The sequence below is a fragment of the Bombus impatiens genome, unplaced genomic scaffold (assembly GCF_000188095.3).
Source record: "Bombus impatiens unplaced genomic scaffold, BIMP_2.2 scf_0640, whole genome shotgun sequence".
NCBI lineage: Eukaryota > Metazoa > Arthropoda > Insecta > Hymenoptera > Apidae > Bombus > Bombus impatiens.
In genome coordinates, this window is record NT_177059.1 from 2402685 (window position 1) to 2424532 (window position 21848).

General features: G+C 39.3%; 1 protein-coding gene across 4 annotated transcripts in view; it reads right to left on the bottom strand.

The window, feature by feature from the left end:
- Nucleotides 1-21848, bottom strand: part of LOC100748897 (neprilysin-2) — a 38651-nt gene that overhangs the window by 11186 nt on the left and 5617 nt on the right. Inside the window, exon 1 of one of the 4 annotated variants that reach the window (XM_012389338.3) lies at nt 10762-11155. The exons of the other annotated variants lie outside the window; for them this stretch is intronic. Coding sequence (XP_012244761.1) covers nt 10762-10793 — 32 coding nt within the window. The 5' untranslated portion in view covers nt 10794-11155. Of the gene's footprint in view, nt 1-10761; nt 11156-21848 lie in introns of those variants that run through there. 4 annotated transcript variants of the gene reach the window in all.

Consider the following 21848-nt stretch of genomic DNA (forward strand, 5'->3'; position numbering starts at 1 on the left):
ATTAGATATTTCCCAATACTAGCGACGAAGCGAAGAATAGCATAAAACCCGTCGATACTTATTTACGATGACGAAGATTTTTCAATTTCTGGTTTCGCTAGATACATCGTATAGATATCGATCATGGAAGATAAAATTGCGGAATATTTCAAACTTCGTCTCTGTTATTCGAATATCTACTATTCTAATATTCTACTCTTTTGTCTACGAATGTTCCGAAAGTAATCAATATCGATGTTCTATCGTGTAATCTGTAGCTTCGTTATTTGCAAGATGACGATTAATTCAAATAGCGGTGGTACAACTGTACTTTCAATTAGAACATCCTATGCAAAGTAAAGTAGGAAAGAAATACATAGGCAGTAACCATAAATACCGTTTTATAATTTCCGCTGTAAGAATTATGGCTAAATACCGTGCTAACTCTTTTCGTATCGGAAGAAGTTTGACATTAGTACCGCATTTAAGTGCAACGTTTAAAGCGTGTAAACTTTTCAATTGGCAGACGTAACAACGTTATTGGGCAAATAGGTGAACGTTCCCATAATAATAAATATTCTACACGCATAGGTACAATATATAGCTTCGCGTTACTTACGTTGTTATAGCTTTACGTCGTTTGTACAAAGTTTATGAACATAATCTCGCGATTATGTAATTCCTGGTTATTCACACCGCACGATAACCGTTTAATCGTTCTAGTAAAAAGGAATATTAATATGTAATTTATCCGCTCTTTACGCAAATATTATCAAACGAGGTTGATCGTGCTAATCTGTGTTTTGCCATTCGAGTCATCAATGAGCTTATCGCGATGTCTATTTTATGAAAGTTTCATTAACACTCGGTTAATAGCAAAAAATCGACCACTGCTCTCTCTGTCCTATGATATTTTTCTCTTTTTCTGCTTTTTAACGTTGCGTGCCAATTAAAACATTTGAATTTAACTTTTTAAAATCAGAATCTTATTTGATTATCGGAATAGCAAGCTGCGATTGATCGCAATTTCTTCGTCGATCCGAATCGAGCAACTACTAATTAGGATCAGGGTCAGTTTCACCCTAAAAACAGATACGTTTATCGTCTAGCACGATGTTACGTTTACGCGATCTGAGTGTCAAAGGGTGAAACGTGCCGCCATAACAAACTACAGAGTGCAAATGAAACAGGTTTATCTAAGATTAAATATTCCTTTGTCACGTTTTAGACGCGCCTCCGAAACTCTCTTAAAACTCTACGCTTGGCGCATTGACAACTACGTTATCGCTGCTAACTTTACGACAAAACTTAACAGCCCTGCCGTGCGAGTAGCGCAATCAAATTTTAATTAAAAGCAGCTCTCATCGCGTACGAGAGGCTTGATCCTCCTATCGTTTGCACACACGTAGGGTACTGGCATCGAGTGGCAACAAAGGCGAGAGAAGCGAGTAAATCGGCTCACCGCCGTTACAGTAAGTAAACCGTTTCAAGTTGGACGACGGCGTAGCGGGCGTCGAGCCGAGCAATAAGGTTCGCGACGCGATGCAACTCGAGTGTATTGACCTTTTCCAGGGACGGCGTGCACCGGGACGCTTTGAAGTCAATGGCCAAGCTCGTGATAAATCTCGAAGCCGGCTAAAACCTGGGAAAAATCGTTTGGAGCGTGTCCTTCTTTCCCTCCACGCGGTCGAATTTCCATGCCATTAACAGCGTCACGAAACCGACACAACAACGCGCTTCATCGTGTGAAAACTCGGTTACGATCACCCTGACACACTTCCTGTGCGAACGAAACAGCGATCCAGCGGTAAATATCGCGATGCTCGCCGCTCGCGCGATCGATGAATCGATAATGGGTAACTCGACCGTGTAACGCCACTCTTTTTGTTTTTCTCTCCTCTCTCCCTCTCTCTCTCTCTCCCTCTTTCTCTTTAGGATATTCTCTTAGAAGTGTCGTTTGGGTTAATGCGTGTATTCGTCGTGGGAAAAACTGGTCCTGACTCTGGTGCGTTTTACTTCTTCTTTATGAAAATGTCAGTCTCTGTTATTAACGATCGATAGAGAAATCTTTTTACGCAGTTAGAAGGAAAGGTTTTGAAAGCATCAAAGTCGTTTGAACGAATGTATCAGCTATTTAACCATTCGACAGTGTCGTAAATTGCCGAAGGATCGGGAATGAGAGATATTAAAAATACATCAGACACGAGAATAAGCAGTAGGAACATTTAACGAGTGTTAAGTTAGGTAAGGTCCTTAAAAGTTTCGTGTAAAAGCATCAAGATTATCGAGAGATTATCAGAGAAGCACGAGGAGGCATCCCCTACTTTGCGCTATCTGCCCTCGGGAGGACAAAATTAGTGGCCTGGTCGATTTCGAATTTGTCGCGTCAGTGGCCAGGCAATCACGCTTGGTCGCAAAACACGCGGAATAGATTGTTCGGACGATGTAAACAGCTTGGAAAACCAGCACCCAATATCCAATTTCACGTGGAACCAAGCAAACGTACTTAGTTCGATTCACGGAATAACAACAAGTTTCTTGGAAACTGCACTCCAAGTAAATAACGCGCGATAAATCTTAAACGAAACGTAAATCGAGCAAACGTTGTACAAGTAGCGTTGCAATAATAATAACTTTTACCGTTAACGTCTGTTGGCTGTAAAGCAGCTAAGAATTTCGTTAAACTCTCCGGTTAAGAAACGATCCGATTAAGTCGTCGCTTTTCGCGCTTTGTCCATCGTTTTAATTTAATTCTCGATACTAATCGGTTCTTCGAAATATACTTGAACAATGGGTGTATTGTGTGCAACGAGGTGGAAGTAATGAGATGTTTTGTTGCCTTTTGGAGTTGAAATTCTCCGGTCAGGCCCGGTTGAACCTTCCAGCGAGCATTTCGTCGGTCAGGCGACCACGAAACCGTGTCGGATTGAAATGGTACAAAGTGAGCGTGGATTGCATGCTAATAATCGAATCGTGTCTTTTGCACGTGCCCCGAGACTCGACCTTCTTCGGACCTTCTTATAATTTTTCCATTCCACTCGATCACTTTTATTTTTAGTTAACATCGTCGAAATCATCGCTTGATAATCGAAATCGAATTTAATCGGATCCTTTCGGTTTATCGGAATAGAAGTTATTAGCTGAGCGAGGGAAATTCCGTCGGGTAAAATTCGATAATTAAACGAAAAAAGAGAATTCATCGTTTCGTAATAAATAACGCGTTTTCATATTCGCTGTCTATCGAAGTAAAATTTAAATGTAGTACTTAAACAATAATTAGATAGATATGGAAAGTAGCGTTCGATTATCTGACCATCCAAGTTCGATTGTTTAATTCCAAACATGAAATTAATTCTGCAATTCCATTGTTTACTTCGTCTCGTGTCCTCGAACTGCGCCGCCAGTTCTTCGCGATCTTGACCGCGAATCCCATAAACCACCTCTGCAAAATTCTCGCGGACGAATTACAATTCAATTGTCTGAAATTATACGATCGTTTTATATTCGCAAATTACACGATTCGTTAAAATTGGAGACGGCGAGTCTGCAGATTTCGTAGCTTCGCGTTCCACGGCTACTTTAAAACCTGCTTCCTCAATTTGCCAGTTTCGCATGGGACTTATCACGTTCAACGTTACGTTCGCTCGAGATTCTTAAAAAGTGCAGTTGCGAAGCGCAGTTTCTCCAATTTTCTCATTGAAGAGACGACGTGGGCGTCGAACGAGGTCCTCTCCGAGAACGAAGATCTCGCAGCAGCGTAGTACGGGTTTACCGGTATTCGCCTCGATTTTCAATTAATTCGTTCGAAACCGGGTTCCTTTCTTCGCTGACCTCTTTAACAGGAATTCGCAAAACTAGGGGACCTCGTTCGGCTGTTCTTCAGGGTGCACGCGATAAGGAAACAAAAGAGCGAGCGCGTGGAATACAAATTCGATTGGCTACCTTCGTGATATGTCTAGTTCCGTCAGGCACGATACTTTGCGGTTTCAAGGTGACTGCAAACGCTTATCACGGAAGTAAAAAGTAGCAGGAAGAGACGAGATACTGGCAAAGGTGAAACGAATTTTAAAGCACGTTCGATGGAGGTTATCGTGGTTTAAGTTAAAGGTTTCAAAAAAATCATCGTACACGTAAATTCGAATCCGATTTATCGAACTTTTCTCGTACGTATAATCGTATATCGTTGTATTATCAGCGAGTCAATTTTTTTAAAACGTTAACGAAAAACATATGTACAAATACGTGCAATTCCAACGCCAGCCATGCTCGAACGATCGAACAATCGTCCTATATCGGTCTTGAACCAGTATTACGCGAAACAGTCACTTCCTGTAGAAAGTAACGTGTCTTTTTTTTCTACAGAAGCCAAAGAAGTATGCTTGATAAGACAAAGATCTATCGGTAAATATAACCGGTTATGCACAAGCAGGTATGTAAACGAAGAACGTCGCGATTCAGCCATAATCACGTACCAGAGACAAGAACAATATTTCTTTTTCATTACTTCTTTACACAGTATGTATTGTGTGCAGATCGGTCGAGAATAGGACGAAAGGAATTCCACGTTGATTAGATTAAGCAGTATCGATACGAAATTTAAACAACTTTTTGGATGAAATTAATTTCCGAGAATCTCTCACGGCGAAACTTGTTCGCAAGTTTGAAATTTTAACGATAACGGGTCCTTGAAAATGAATTTCGTCCAAAATGTCGCTGGAAACAACGAAATTATCGCAAATATCTCTTAGGAAGTGGAGTATCGTGAAAGTATACACGCGAAATGGAAAGTGGTAAAAATAGAAGAAAGATGTGGTAGCAGCAAGACTGCTTTAAATTGATTTTATACGTTCTTTGTTATTGTTTTTCTTCCACTATAGACAAAAGCATATAGAACGAGTCAAGAGAAAGTACATACACACGATATACTGTAACAAGCAAAGTTCGCTAAAAAAGTTGTTATAAAACGTAACTTTAGATATTTTCTCACGTGTCCAAGCAAACGCACCTACGTAACTTGAGATTAACCAAAGCCAAATATACTGAACGAAAGAAATTCTAAACTAAATAAGACGTTTAGAACTCTGCTTAGATTCTGCTTGAACTTTACGTATCGAACTGAAACGTCAAAAATTATTTGTAGGAGATACCCGCTTTATTTTCTTTCCACAAATACACGTTTTCGGCTTAACACCTTAATTTCAATGAACGTTATCGTAACGACGCTAAAATATTACCGTATAATAAAACAATAAAATAGAATAAAAATATACTAGGCGTGATGTAGAACATTTAAAACTATCTTCTCTTTTTTCAATAAAAAAGCAAATAAACTTTACATCTTAGACCATCGAACAGGATATTTATCGTGCACCATTTGTTTGCCTTGATTTCAAAATTCAACACGGCCGCGGTTGCTTGCAAATATTTATATGGTGCATCAGCATACGTACGATTGTTTTATTATCCTTCGATTCGCGTGGAACCGCGTAAAATGCTTGCAACACGCGCGACTTTCATAATTCATGCCGTGCAAACTGCGTGCGTGCATCTTTGGCTAAGTTTTATTTTAAGATCGCGAGGTTTCTCCCGGTTGGTCACTCGCTGGAAATCGACCACTTTCACTTCCTCTCTTACGAAGGCGTCGTAAAAATTTTGATAAAAAGTGCACCACTTTTTCCCTTTACTCCTTTTTATACCTGCAAATCGTATCTACATCGTGTCCAACGAATGGAAGAAAATCTGCGAATTTTGTTCGCACGTTGTTGTTTATTTTTGAAGAGCAACGAATTTACTTATACCATCGACTACGATATCGTCGACGAATTACCTAACCATCGACGTTGCTTATGCTGCTACGATAACGCGTGTTGCAACGTTAAGGTATCACAATAGCGTAACGTGGCGGCGTCGCGTCGTCAGGTCCAGGTATACGATAGAAGCGGCAGCCAGAGATAATTAGCGTCATGACACAAACGACTTGTCCCATTTCATCGACAATTTAGCGCCGTCCATATAAAAACTTATTAAACCGTTGAAATGTTACGCTACTAAGTTTACTCAACGCTTATCGACTTTATCTTAGAAATTCGAAAGTTTCTAAATTTCCTCCTCTTTTACGAACACTTTTATGCGACAGTTTTGGGTTTATGCTCTTGTCTTTCGTGGCCACAAATTTTTTAACTTCAAGAAACAATTCTACTTTGTCGAATTTAATAAAATTTAACGAGACACCGGGGTCCTGTTAAGCGTTTTATTTCTTTCCTCGATCATTTATTCGTCAAGTACAACACCTTCGTTCTACGGACGAAATCATTGCTTCAGACGATTGCCTTGTCGTTAGAACCACCTTTGCGAGTTTCGTCAAATATATTAATTACGTTCCGAATTATCGATATGGTTGCTTTCACGAATGCATATGGGTACTTTGATGAACATGGCGAATCGCTAAAAATGTTACACCGAGCGAATCTGTTTTCAGCTGTTAATGAGATTGTAGCAATATCTTTGGCTCAATGTCGTGTATATTTCCGTTCCGTTTTTCACTAAGATAAACGGCCACCTTGAACGAACACCGACGATAATGTCTTTATGAGACGAACGTACCTTGGATTTGTTGCCGAAGGAATGCCTGCATGCGGGTATTTTTCAATCGTTTCTCTATTTTTAAATTTGGCGGACGTGCAACAGCTTATGAATATACTAACAATTATCGTATTTCATAGGAAAAACATTGTATATTTTTAAAAGACAATCTGTTTTCGAATAAAGAGGAAACCGAGCTGTTACGCAACGGCGATCTTTAGTCCTAATTTGTAAATTTATTACGGTATTTCTTAAATAAAATAATGACTTCCCATTACGTACATCGCAAAGACTGTAATTTGTGTGAAATGAAAAATTGCATGGCCTTACAAATTTTACGACAGCGACTGCCAGCAGCTACAATTATTCAATTCAACCAATGTCTACGTATTCACGATATAACAACGTACACATATTTATTAACATATCTATTAATCGTCTTTATCGATTCTTCTTACTGGCAATATCCAAGTGTGATAAATAATGAAGAAAAAAAAAAGTTTATCTGCATACAATATACGAGGTAATTAAAAACGATGCTTCTTCTTACTTTTCACTTGCTTTCACCCTATTTGCATTCACGAATTTCCTTTTACACGCTTCATTTCACAGCTTGAGAAAATAACGTGCAAGAAAAGTGATTAAATGTAACAATAACATTCTTTGTTATAAGCGAACGAGATGTATAATTGCAGAACATCGTGAGTTTACTTAGTTAGTGGAAAGTTGATCTACGATAGAAAAGAAACCATTGGTATCATCTTTAACGTATCGTCGATAGTTTATTTTCCAGATAAAAATCTATTTCTAGGTAGTCTATGGATGTAAAATTTAACAGATTTTATATAGCAGAAGCTTTTGCTTGATACGAGCGAATAAAATAGGAAGAGGAGGAAACGGTACTCGTTTAGATCACAAGCGCAGAAATTGATTTTGCACCTCGTTCGTTTCACAATCGCGCAACGTATTGTATTCGCTTCCATTTACCGGTTCACGGGAAATTTCATCGAAACAAAGATCGTTATTATCGTTTGAATTATCGTTATCCCATTTATCGACCGTGAAACCACGCGGAATCAATAAAGGAGAGAGGCGACTGTGCGATCGTCGGAGAAGCGACGCAAGGTTGTCGCGATTGTTTGCAAAAATGATTTAGAAGGTGACCCCGCGAAGGACCTGGAAAAAGAAATCGAGTCGGTGTATCGGAAACATGGCATCGAGGAAGCGATAAGGTTGGTCGCGTGAAATCAAGCTTAAAATTCAAAACGACGCGACGTTGGAAAGTGCGAGCTATTTTCCACGTAGATTTCTCTGGACGATCGACCATTTGAAATGTTTAAAATTCGTTCCATGCGTACACGGTGGCTGCGAGGTACAAAAAACGTATCTTTAAATTCTATGCAAATGAATAGAAATGCAACGTTATTCTCTGCAATTAATTGAACGTACGCGTAAGCATTTTCTTATATGCTCGCAGTTGTGTTCATTCATAAAAACCGGCCAGTGAAATAATACTATAACCGTATAACGATATAATTTATGCAAGCGGAATAAAAAGGTAACGTTAAAACACGTATATAGGCAAAGTAACTTATATATCGTTTTGTCGACAGATGTATATTTCGAGCAACAAAGATTCTCATTTAAAGATCGCGATCGATTCTATAGAGTTTGACCAAATTCGTTCTGATCTTCGAACGAACGCTGTGATAATTAATTAACGGATCGATCGTTTTCCGATCATCGCAATATAATACACGATATAACATGATAGCGTGAAACTGACTGCGAAGAACTTTCACCGTGACTCGAGCGTAAGGCACGATCACAACGATCAATGTGTCTTCGATGCTGGGTACGTTCACCGCACGTTTCCTCGTCTCGAAATGCATGTCGCGTTTGCAAAAACTCGGGCGCAAAACATTTTTGATGCAATCGATTACCGAAGTGGCTGATCGCAGTCGTGCGTCACCATCGGCATTCACATTATAACCAGCTGTGAACACGAGAGTTCGATCAAGACCGTGTCGATGTCCCGCGACAAACAAAATGGTCGTGCTAAGAAAACCTTTCAACCGTATAACATCGAAGCGTCTTAATAAAGTTTTCAAATTCTTCCATCTTTTGTACAATTATACAACGATCCGTTGATCTGCGTGACTCGTTATGAAACGTGACGGATGATCGTCTAGTTTAATTCTGCTGCATATTTTTCCATCGTTTTCGAACGAATCGTAATTTTCTAACGTTGGAAAATTTAGTAAATTCGATGAAAGCGCGAAAGAACGGAGAACAGTTATCGATAGACGAGTTCCGATCGTACGTTAAAGATATTTTGAAAACATGGAAATTTGTTTTCTATTGAAACTATAGCGAGATCGAGGCATGGAAAGTTTGAATATCGCGATAGGATTCGTCAGAAGCTTAAGAACGTCTTTCCACTTTGCGATAAAATCGTTAGTAATGTCTTACTAATTGGTTTCGTCAAGTAGGAAGTAAATTGGAATTAGTGACGTTACTTCGATGTCTCGAATGAATCGTCCAAGTTTCTTGTCGTGTAGCGACGAACCGGTAGATACAATATCGAACGATGATTCGATTACAAGCGTAATCAATGCACAGTTTTTGACGAAGTATGACTGGCAAGTAAACGTGCTACGAGTTGCAAAATCTTCGAAGAGAAAATCTCGAGGAAATTAAAAAGAACGTATTAGGTCGACGGTTGGAACAAAAGGAACCTAATCGATAAACGATACAATCGTAAACGTTAAGTGGTTTGCACAACCTCGAAATTCTTTGAGTGAAATCGAACGACCTGATGGATGGACTTGCGGGCGAATTTTAAGGGGCTTTCGAAAACGTTGCGGTTACAATAACGACGTAACATCAACGCCTGGCTGGTGTGTTTTATCACCGAGAATCCCAGCCTGCATTGAAATCACGAGATCTCTCTCGAAGAGAAGCAACGATGATTCATAAGACGTTAGATTTATATATAAACAATTTAATTTTACCGAGCCATATGAAACACTGTCGAACATATCGACTGCTAAATCGTTAAGAAACGAAAGATATCGTCGAATTAACGATTATTCGTGCCTTTTAGCGTATTCGTGGCTTGTTAGCGCGTTACGTTTCGTTACGATAGTTATCTTCTTTCGTCACGATTATGAACATTTACCAGGCTCAACGAAGATTCTACCGGATAAAGAATTCCTCTTCCTCTTCGAACGAACGAAGGTTTAACGAGTTACGTGGCTTGTTTGGAATATCGTGTTTCGAAATAAAAAGAAACAGGTCTATTGTATTTACGACAGACGATAATGCATCTAACAGTTTTGGAAACATTCATGATAAATAATATGGAGCGTTATTTTTGAATCGATATAATACCGAATCGTAAATGTACGTCACGATAAGTTTCTATCTCGGCGCCAAATTCGCAGCCAAATAAACAGAGCGATGGCTCCGCGTTTAAAGGAAACAAAACACTCGTCGGTTCTTTGTTTTCTTTTCTTTAATTTTAATGAACCTCCTGTCGAGCCAATGTATACTCAATTTATGGACATTCATACGGTTATTTGAGAAGTCGGTTAAGTTTATCGTTGCTAGAAACGTCTCTACACAAATTCGCCGTGTTACAGCTGAACAATAGCCAATGTGCATTTGCAATGATAATAAACCAAGCAAACGATTACTTTAACTACCTCCACATATCCTTATCAACGATAACACTCTTTCATCCGCCAAAACAAGATAATTTTTCGCTATAATCTAACGTCGCGAGGTTCCACCAAGGTGACTAGTTTTTAACGAGATTATGTAACTCTGTCAAAACAACAATACGAAAAGCAAAGAAAAATAGAGATCTTATAGACGGTACGATCATTCTGATCGAAACGAAGCTGAAACCAGGAAAACACAACGATGTGACAAAATCAGATTATCGTGATTATAAACGATATCGTGAAACGAGACTACTTTCCCGAAGATAAATTTCTATCCTAAAGATAAATCATCGAATAAAATGTTCATGTTATGGATCGTCGTACATGAAAAAATCATAACATCGTCGCAAACTCTATGGTAATGTCTACGCTGTGCATACGATTTCTCTTGGAATCCACAAGAGTCGATTCCGCCAATTTTCTCATGCACCGTTAGCCAACTTTCATGCGATAGTAAACGAATGAAACTCACTTAATGACAGTCTGCTTCATGCTGTTTGTCATTCTGTCCTCTCTTCGGTTTCTCTAAAGTTTCTTCTTCTTGTTTGCTTCTATCGAAACTTTTTCACTGACACATTACTACACGCACTCTTTCTTTGATCCTTTCGAATAGCCCTCACTATCAATTTCTTTTCTCTCTTTCTCTCTTTCTCTCTCTCTCTCTCTCTCTTTCTTTCTTTTTTTCTTTCTTTCTCTGTAAAACGACGCGATTCTCGCGGATCCCGGAAATCGAAGATCCTTCGTCTCGAGATGTTCCTTTTCTGTTATTTATCGATGATTCGTCCTCACGATACTTCTTTCCTTTCCTCTGGGGGCCGGATATGAATCGGTTTGGGCTGTTAGCGCCAGACTGAAGGAGCACGCGCATCTCTCCTCGTATTTAAACGCCCTCTCCCTACCTCTCTCGCCCTCTCTTTCTCGTTCCCATTCGGCGGCTCCGCGTTTCGATACTCTCCTTTTCCTTTTTCCGTACTCCCGCAAGTATCCTGGCCAATTTGCCGAAAATCTGCGACTCGATCGCCGATTATATCGGTGTGCATGTATAATTTTAGATGTAGATCACTTTAACCTGTTGACCGAGCAAGTCGAGTTAACTCGTCGCTCGAGTTGTTAACTTTTTGGAAATAATATCTTCACCGAGGGATTCTCCGAGTCTTTTTACACTGGCTATAGAAAGTATATCGTGGATATCCTTATTTTACAACGAAGCGTTCTTTTTTTTATCAGGTTCTACGTTTCATTTATTACTTTTCATAGTGTCAAAGTTTCGCAGTCGTACGAAGGCACTGTGTTGTTACGCGACACAGAAGGATTAATTCGAAGTAACTTCGGTCATTAGAAATTTCATCGATTTTCTTCTCCTCTTAACGGTACGAGAGCGCGGTGGTGTATTTGAGTACGGAATATTGAAAAACTGGCTTGTATTCGTCGTATTATTTCTTTGAACTTTACTCTATTTGACGATATATTATTTTTATACGTTTCATTTGATTTTCTTTTCATTTTCCCGTTATATTTTATCGGTTTAATTATTTTTGGACTATCAGAAATTCGTTTGATCTTCGTTAAAACGAAGCGTTGAATATTTGCACGTGTTCGAATCTAAAATTGAGATATAAAGTATTTCACATTTAATACCTTTATAAACATATAGATCAATGATTTTCAAGATGCCGGGAAATGTTATGTTATATAGTTCATTAAATACTTTAGAAATTCGTAATTAACTTTTTATCTCTCAACGATTATATGAGAAATTAAACGCTGATAAATTATTGTCTATTTTTGTAATGTCTATTTTTCATTTTATAATTCTAAAGCGTTTGTAAGGACAATTGGACGAAGTTTGATTCTTTTCCGATGTTATAAAGCCGTCTAAGCGTTTCGTGCCTTTGTAGATTCCTCTTTTTTTTTCTTTTTGTTCTGACGCTCGTCCTCTGCACGGAACGATGATACTACGCACGTCAATGATTTCCGAAACATCGGAAAAATTGTTCTCTTCCTCTACATGACCGACACTGAGATTACCGTGCATCACGGAAACATTTATTTTGTGCCGATGAACGTCAATGAGTAACGTGCACATGGTCGCACGCCAAAGCTTCAAACGGAATACCAGGATTACGAACTTCGATTCAAATTGATTTATCAAAATCTTTCGTATCGTTAATATTTTCAATAGAACGATTATTGATAGTCTCTTACGCTAATTTATTTTGATCGCAGTATCGTATCGCAAATATCGAACGTTTTAATCCTCGAATTCGTCAACTTTTTAATCGAGACGTATCTTGCGTATATGAATTCAGAATCAAACTTATTTCCTTCTGCTTCCTCATCAAGAAAGATGAGGTTTAATTCGCTAACAAGGTAATTGCAATTTCTGTCGTTTTACGATACACTAGTCAGCTTGATACAAAGGCATGTATTCCATTCCTATGAATTCGTTAGCGAAAACGATTGTCAAACCATGAATTGTATACGCGAGATTAAAATAGGGGACTAGTTCGAACTGGTTGCGAGAACAATACACGAACGGTATATAATACATTAGCTTAAATTAAATCGCGTAGCAAACGCGTCAATCGCGAATGAAAAACGGATAACGCTCGTGAAATAAGCTTTATTAAGTAGTTAGTAAAAAATGCTGGTTTCATCAAACCAACCGCATTCTACTATATTCTTGACATGTTCGACTCGATACAACAGGTAGATAGCTAGTCGCATATTTCCCAAAATAATACCGCGACGATACAACGAACGATATTTTTTCAAGAAACACCATCAAATCTTATAATCGTGACTTTTATCTTCTAATTTGAAAAACGATGATTCGAACGAACGATTCCTATTAGAAGAGTACGACAGGTTTAAAATAGTCACTTATAAACTGTTTAAAATACACCCACGCGGGAGATCTCCTCGGCCCGTTCGATTACTCGTACAGCGTCGTTTATTTCGAGAGGGAATCGATTTCTTTGAAAAAGTTACGGTTTATGGAGTGGCGTCTCCGACGAGATTCATTTGTTAGCGTCTACCGTCTGACTAGGTGGGAAGCGCGAGTGCGTAAGTTTGGCCGAGTTTCCGAAAGTTATAGAGACCGACGTTGGTCTTCTAGCTTCGTGCTTCAAAACTATTGCGCGCAAACTTTAAAACTACTGTCCCAGAAACGGCTGCGGAACTCTGTAGGGCTTCAACCTACATAGGGTGAACATACAATCGCAGGTCGTTCCATTCTACGCGTTAGGCTGTATTTCATTCGACGATCGGACAACTGAAATACTCGACCGGCGGTTAAGTAACGCGATACCTTTTAGCAATTGCGAGCTCTTTACGGCGTGACTTTTTCGCGTCAAACGGTAAATATTTAACTTTCTCCCGTCGTCATTTTCCGTTATGTCGTTTGATAACGAATCCGTTCGGAGCCGAATTTCTTTTACGTGTTTGCGTAAAGAAGACACAACGTTCGTATATTTATCGTCGGGTATACGCAACATCGAGCGTGAAAGGGTTATTTTGTCGACTATATTAAACCATGTTTAAACAGTATGTAAATACAGCCGATGTACTTAGTATATTGAGGGAATAATTAAAGAAGGCAAACGAGTAAGTTTCCCTTAGTAATTAGCTACCGGCAACCGAATAATTATCCTATTATTCGCTAATCGATCGTACAAATACATCTTTTTGAATTTACCTTCGTATGTCTATACAGAGGCAAAGTTTCGTTCAACTTGTACATTATTTTCCATCGATAGAAGTAATGTCCCGTGTTTCCTGATCTATGACCCGAAGCCGATTTGGGACAATACAGGTTCACACCGTGTCAATCCCGATACGAGCAACGAAAAATCGCGAATAAATAGACGGCCATTGTAGACTGAATTTAGTCCAACGATTATCATACGGTCATGCAAGTCAAATAGATTCCGGGTAACTCTTGTTTCTTTTGCCTCCTGCTGGACTGTTCTTCGTGAACGGAAAGCCTAAATATATATAGGTAGTTTCTTGGAATTATTTTTTTTTTTTATGAAATCTGTTTTACTCACTGTTACGAAGAATCCTGATTGAACTGACCTAAGATATTTTTCAGAAATTGGTTCGTTTTTAAGCGTATTTGATTATTGCTATCCTTTACTTACGAATCGTATTAGAGAATCAGTCGCGTCTCGGAAAATCATCAACGCGACAAATTGCGATGAACCTGATTCAACATCTCTAAGATACTTTTTTTTAAACATTTGTTCGTAAGATTGTAAGTCATGCTATAGAAAATTACCAATATCCTTCCGCCATGGAACGCATCGAACACACCGAGGAGCCACGTGCGGTGCTCGTCGGTGAGGTTTATAACGAGGTCGTAAATTCGTATTAAGCGAGCAATCGCATTTAGAATTGTTAGTTTATTTCGCATTCGATAGCGAAGAGTACGTTGTAAACTCGGTGTCTCCAAAGTCCACGCTTTGAAACCGTATCGCCACGGTACAAGTTTCCGAGGTTTCTGACCTGCAGGAGTATCGAGACCTTCTCGGAAAAGCGAACGCCTCGCGTCAGTTCGGATACCATCCCATTCTTGCCAGGAGAAGGCGCGTCAAGGGCGCATGGAAGAGCGATCGTGACATTCAGGACGCCGTTGATTGAAAAACTAATTTTTACAACAGCCATTCAGCGTGTGTCGTGAACGAACTTGAGAGTTCGGATAGTACGAGCAGGACGTGAATATTGTACACATTCGATGTACACGTTCGAGCCATCATTCGGTATAGACATGTTCTAACGTTCAATCAGTATACGTATTCTGTCGATCAGCTCAAACATCATAGTACAAACAACCAAATACACACGTTATGTACTGTACTTTATGTACTGTACTCGTTTTTTGCACATCGTTTTTTACCAAGGTACAAATTGCCTGCTGCTATTGCGTTTAAAACGAGTGTAAACTTTGGTTTCTCTTACCTAATCATACCCATAGTACAACCATAGTTACATCGGCACACAATGTTCGCGTCCAAGTCGATGAACTACCGGAGACAGACGAGTCCGTTCAAATACGACGAATCGACGAACCCAGCGCAAGATTGATAAAAGATGCTTTTCAGAAATTCCTTCTCTTTTACCTTCGTAAGCTATTACCATAGTCCACTTTCGAATAATTTTTTAAGATGCTTTCCTTTTTGTTTAATTGCGGACGATTTACTTGCAACGTTGTAAATTATGTCTTGAAAAACGATTCGCTGCGTTATGAACCGCTCTCGAGAGAATAATCGCTCTGAAAAGTGAATTTCAAGCGTTTAAACAGCACCATGGTGAATCTCTACCTCGATTACTCGTTTCTTGAGCGATGCACGCAGATGTCATTAGCGAAAATCAGACTGAAGCGCGTCGAGAAACCAACTTATGTATTTATGTATTTATGCTTGTTAAAAAATTATAAAAAACGATTATCGTACGATAATCTAATTGCTTGAAGATGAAAAAATACGTGAGCATTATGAGAATATCGATTCTCCTAACTATAAAATTATCTTCTTTTCGACAAGTACGATAAACAACTGCAATTTTCAACGATTTACAGTCTGGTGTTTTAAAAATATGTATCGTCGGATTGTTACGCGAAATATTTATCAAGTTTCGTAGATAACTCGACCAGTTAGCGCGATTTCGTTCCCACGTGAATACCTGCTGTTCTATCCGACCTTCACCTTCTTTTCCCGATTCGTAGAAACTGCTCTTTACGACGTGGAACGCTTGATGCAGCCTCTGCAAGTTACGCTATCATCTGCTACAATAGCACTAAATCATGTTCAAAGGAATATTTTAACGTCTACATTAACCTGAATTGCTCGTTCTACTCGCGGTCTTTAATAAAGCTTGTCCCATAAAAGAAAGACAAATATTGATCTTGTAGATTTCACTGTCGCGCAACGTCAACGATAATTATCGTTTGTGGCACACGAGCTTCTAGCTTTCCAACGAATAACCAAATTACTTAATTCAACACGGTTAATTACGTGTTCGATGAATGTACGTAAGTCCTAGAAAAGATCGAAAAACTCAACGTAACATCTTCTTATTTTAATCCACTATTGCATACTATGAAGTTTACTACTATCTTTTAACCATATTACACATATGATACTTTTACCCACTACCAGCTACCCACGATTCCGTAATCCAACGAAATATTCTATCGACGCACTATTTTATAATTCGATGAAACGTTGTACCAACTGCGTGACCGATTACGTTGTTGCTCGATGGCGATCGTACCGCTATCCTCGACAGAAAACGCAGCATCGTCGCGATAACTGGCTTCGATGCAGAGCTCTGGCGATAATAAGCTTTTATTTCGAGCAATTCGTTGATTAGCTTATCGATCGCTCTCGCGGTACCATTCGAAACAATAGCTAAGATCGATCCCGTTATACATTTCAGGTTGTGTTGGTTGTCGCGAAATCGCGGGATCTCGCAGCAAGCCACTATGCAGTTCGATATCACGATTTGAGACGTCTGACGAGCCGAGGACGAAGAAATCCAACTGGAGTAAGGTCGGTGAACCGCGATCCAAGAAGTGTGTCGACGTTAATTAAAGAAATCCCATCGATTATTGGTTGACACTTAGAGTTAACAGCTGGAGCGCGGAGAGAAAAAAAAAGACGTTTGATCACGTTTACCCATCAAAGGGAGGAGAAACTGCAGTTGACTACAGTTGATAGATAAAGGATCTCATTTACCTAAGATTCCGATTGGACGGTTTTATTTGATCTTTCCTTTGACATAGTTATGATAATTGCGTTAGAGGAACGTGGCTTAAGTTTCAGGTTTATGACGATGTTTCAGGTTTGTAAATTTCGATATTTCTTGCTACGTATTGTCTTTCCAGAGTTTATCGATCTTTATCTCGCTCCTGTAACCGATAGAATTAATTTTGCATTTTCAAATTGAATATTTTGCGCTATTTCAGATTTAAAATGATCACGTTGATCGTTTTGCCTTATTATAGTTTAACTTCTTAAGAGCTAACGTTCCGTTAATGCAAGATTTCATTCGTCTATAACGTTTTTTGATCGACTTATGTTTTTCGTTTAAATTATATAGTCTCTTGACGTTGTGAATTTTCAAGATTTAACTCGATATCATTCGCGTTGCTATTTCTTCCTTCGTCTAATCTCTATGATTTTATAAACTTGGAAAAAATTCAAGAATATTTATGACATTGTGACGAACTTAGGATCCTGGCAAGATCACGGGCCTCTGGAAAGGAAAGTTCCAACCAGCAGACCGAACATATGGCTGGTCGAAGATCGAGGATACCGTTACTGTGACGTTAAAACGACTGCGATGTCAGGGAAATCTAAATTATCACAAAAACCATCCATTGGAAAAGATGTTGCAGGAAAGATTTATCCGCTATATATGTACCGTCTCGATGGTTTTGCTCGCGATCTTCGTGCGAAAGCCTATCCTTATAATCCTGTTTTCTATCGAGCGGCGTCGTGTTTGCGATCAACTGCGTAATAACTGTGACATTATGATATTCGCGAGGTCGAATATATAGCAAATAAAAACATTATTTTTGCCAATGCAAATATACCGAAGGAACTAATAACAATAACAAATAAACGAGTTGAAAGGCTAAAGAATAATAAAACACAAATTCATATACGGTGTATATAATCCGTGCGAGGCATAAAAATTCCTACCTTATGGTTCATGCTGTGTTTATATGTAGCGTATCTTGGAAAAACTAGAAAGAAAATTCTATTACACGACAAACCTACACAACTGAACTGCGATGTTCACGAAACGCGACGCATTATTGAGACACACTACAGAAACACGATCGAAACTCGTTATTCTTCGTCGCAAGCTTCGTCGCAAACTTTAAAATTGTAAGAAAGACGAACAGATGGAACGAAAGTTGCGTATAATAATCCAGATAATAGGTAACATACACGATATCTGTACGATCCGAGTCGGATGATCATTACAAAAACGGGATTGTCCATTATTTTCCGACTATCGATCGAAATTGTTTACGCCCGAGTTTACGCCCCGGCCTGAATTTCTCGGCCGATGCATAGTACGAACGTGTGAACCGGCTAAGGAACGCCCGAACGCGTGAATTTGCATTTACCTGGCGATCGACAGGAAGCATCGAATGCTGCGATTCTCAAGAAAAGCCTGAAACTCGAGAGATACAGTTATACCGTTGCACCTGACTCCACGCGTACGTGGCATGAGACCTTAGAAAATGAAAAGTCGAGTTGGTTTCGCGTAATGTAATTAGCTGTAGGATACGCGAAGTCGATCAGGAGTTCGTGTTGATAACAGGAAGCGGTTCATTCAACGGTGACTTGTTGCGTAACATTTACGAGGCAAAAGACTCGGCTTGCTTAGGAGTGTTAACCGACGTTCTACTTTTAACCACGTTCTATCGACTGACAATCTCGAAAAGTCCGCGTAAATCCCGCCATACGGAGGATCTCTGTCAGTGGTCTGAAACGTTTAATGGTCGAAATACCATCGAGCCTTCGTGAGCATGCATAATTAACGCTCGTTATGACGTTGAACCGATACATCGGTAGCTCGTGAGCAAAGTGTCGTTTGGAGTGGTCGAACCGCTACGTTCGATATCGTTCGTGTCATCTGAACGAGAGTTCGGATGAGATTAAATGATCTCTTAATTGGTTTCAGACGTATGAGAATAACGATTTTTAATCGAAGGACAAAACTGAACATCGTAGAAACTGGTTCGGGGGACAAGCCTAACGTATCATCGGAATTTTCGTTTAATCTAACGTACTATGTTGTACCATTTTGGCGAAATAATTATTTTTGCATCATCGTTCGTATCAGAACCTGTCTTGAATTGGGATAAGTCGAGTCGGGTCAATTACGCCCGTCTGGATTATCATAGATAGTCTGGTTTACGTATACCGAGATACGCATACAGAAACGTAACGTAAACTGATGTTACTAGGAGTGGCTTCACAACAACGTACCAGCCAAAGTTTATCGAGGTTATCCCGTTAGGCTCAGGTCGCAGTGACCGTTTTATCAAAGATCGGCCGCACGTATCCTTCTTTCCATCGAAACTACTCGCTTCACCTTGTAGATCGTTAAACTTCTAAATAACGATACATCGTGTTGCAAGAAATTGATCCATTCCTTCCATTCGTAGGTGGTGGTCATTTGAATATCAAAGTTACGGGGAAGAAGTCTGTTGCTGACCTTTATGGCTTGATGTTTCTTCTATTCTAAGAACGAAAAGACCTGAATCCGAAACTCGATGATACATTCTTATCGCTTCCTGAAGTTACTGTTATCTTTTATTTCATTTATTTCCTAATATCGGTTAGAGTCGATAGGTTCTTGCACATTTTATAATATCATTTATTTGTATAAAATTTATATCAAAAGTCCAAAATAATAACAACGGCAAAGGCGATGTCGTATTGGGATTCCGTTCGAATGGAAAAGGAATAGAAGCGCGAAAGATCTTTATATCCATGCAAATCCGAATACAGATAATCAAGTGCCAGTCTAAAAAGAAGAGATACGAGTGCTTCATCGTGAAACTAATTTTAAACCTGTCTCATTTCGGTGTCAGTGGCATACAGAATCGATGACGAATGGCAACCGGTTCTGCCTGATATTTCATTGGCTGGAAAATTAATAACGTATCACCATCTAGATTTTCGCGCGATTTTCTTAAAATATTCGAATTAGGCATCTACTCGTAGATTAATCAACTTTTCAAGAAAAATCGAGATTTTTTCCAATGGATATGTTGCTGGCAAAACGATACAGCAGAAATGTTTTCGCGACAAACGAATCCAATTACCAAGTTTAATGAGCAGAAAACTCATACTTTAAAAAAAGAGATTAACACATCCGACGCATGTTGTGAAATATCCTGAATAATATTGTATATGTATGTGTCTAGGATATATTTTATGGAAAGCGGATATTCCAACGATACTAAAGCGATCGAGAAACAACGAGACGATAACTTCGAGTATATTAATTAGAAAAAAAACTTTCTATAATATTCGATAAATTACTGTTTCACGTCTGTCTACGGTGATTCGTTAGCTCGAACGCCAATGTCGTACGATGATTCAATACGATTTAATTAATTATCAGCAGCCACGGTGTACGAGTGATGCGTAAGAGAAACTAAAGTTTACACTCTTTTAAATGCCATAGTAGAAGGGAACTTTTACTTTCATGAAAAACATGTGTAATCGAGTACGACACATAGTACGTGTGTCGTAGTCTGTACTACGTATACTGTTTGAATGTTAGAACACATCTACGACTGATTGAAGGCTCGATTGTGTATACCGATGGAAAGCTACAATACGCACGTTCCGTTCGGACTGTCCGAGCTTTCGAGTTTGTTCAGGACACACGCTGATTGGCTTTTGTCGAAAATTACTTTTTCAATCAACGGCGTCCTGAATGTCACGACCGCTATTCCATGCGCCCTTGACGCGTCTCCTGCTGATAAGTGTGGGGTGGTATCCGAATTGACGCGAGACGTTCGGTTCTGAAAAGGTGGCGATACTCCTGCAGGTCAGAAACCTCGAAAACTTATACCGTCACCATATGGTTTTAAAGCATAGACTCTGGAGACACCGAGTTTACAACACATCTCTGGCTATCGAGTAGCAAAGGTAAAGTAAACTAACAATTCTAAATGCAACTGACCATGCTCCTGTCACGTCCCGCGCGCGCACGCGCCGTAACGTAGACTAAAACTACCAATAGCGCGAATGAGCGTTCCAATTTGAAATTTAAATAGATTTTAACAATTTGTATAGATCGGCAACACAACCAAAACGAGCCAAACAAAACGTAACACTCCCCTAACAAGTTTGAAGATTCCGAACGGAACAATAATCGTTTTTACGATAAAATATGATCCATTCTGTTAAAACCGATGCAGATTTATCTTCAATTATGTTCCTATAATACAATTTCCATACTTATCCAACGCAATAAGTCGTAATTATCAGAAATTACACGAGTGAAAGTCAGCTCACCTATTCCACCCACTTGCAAACTGTGTATCGATGCTTTTCGAGAGGTTTCGCTCGAGACAATGGAAACTCGCAGAGGAGAGGAACGAATTATTCTAACGATCGTTTCCGTTCGCGATAACGAGTCCTCTTTATTCTAAACATTATCTATATCCATAGAAGGCAGTCAGTTGTAAAAACTCGATGGTCGTCAGAGCTACCTGAACGTCGACAATTAAGGAACAATTGATTTGCAGCTTAACAAGCCTATTTAACACGATCAAAGGATTCTCGATTTGTCTCACTTTTGCAGTCTCGCAAGCGTTAGCTTCGGTATTGGCTCGCTTGTTGCTTATGTAACTCGCAATTTGCGTTTAGAAGCGCGTAATTTCGTCGTCCAAGCGCAGAAACAGGATTTGCCATCAAGAATCCACCGTGAACCATGCCACGCCACGCTACGCTACACCATACCACGTTACTCTGCTCGACAACGCGATGAATATTCATTCGTGTCTCCGCTGTCTAATAA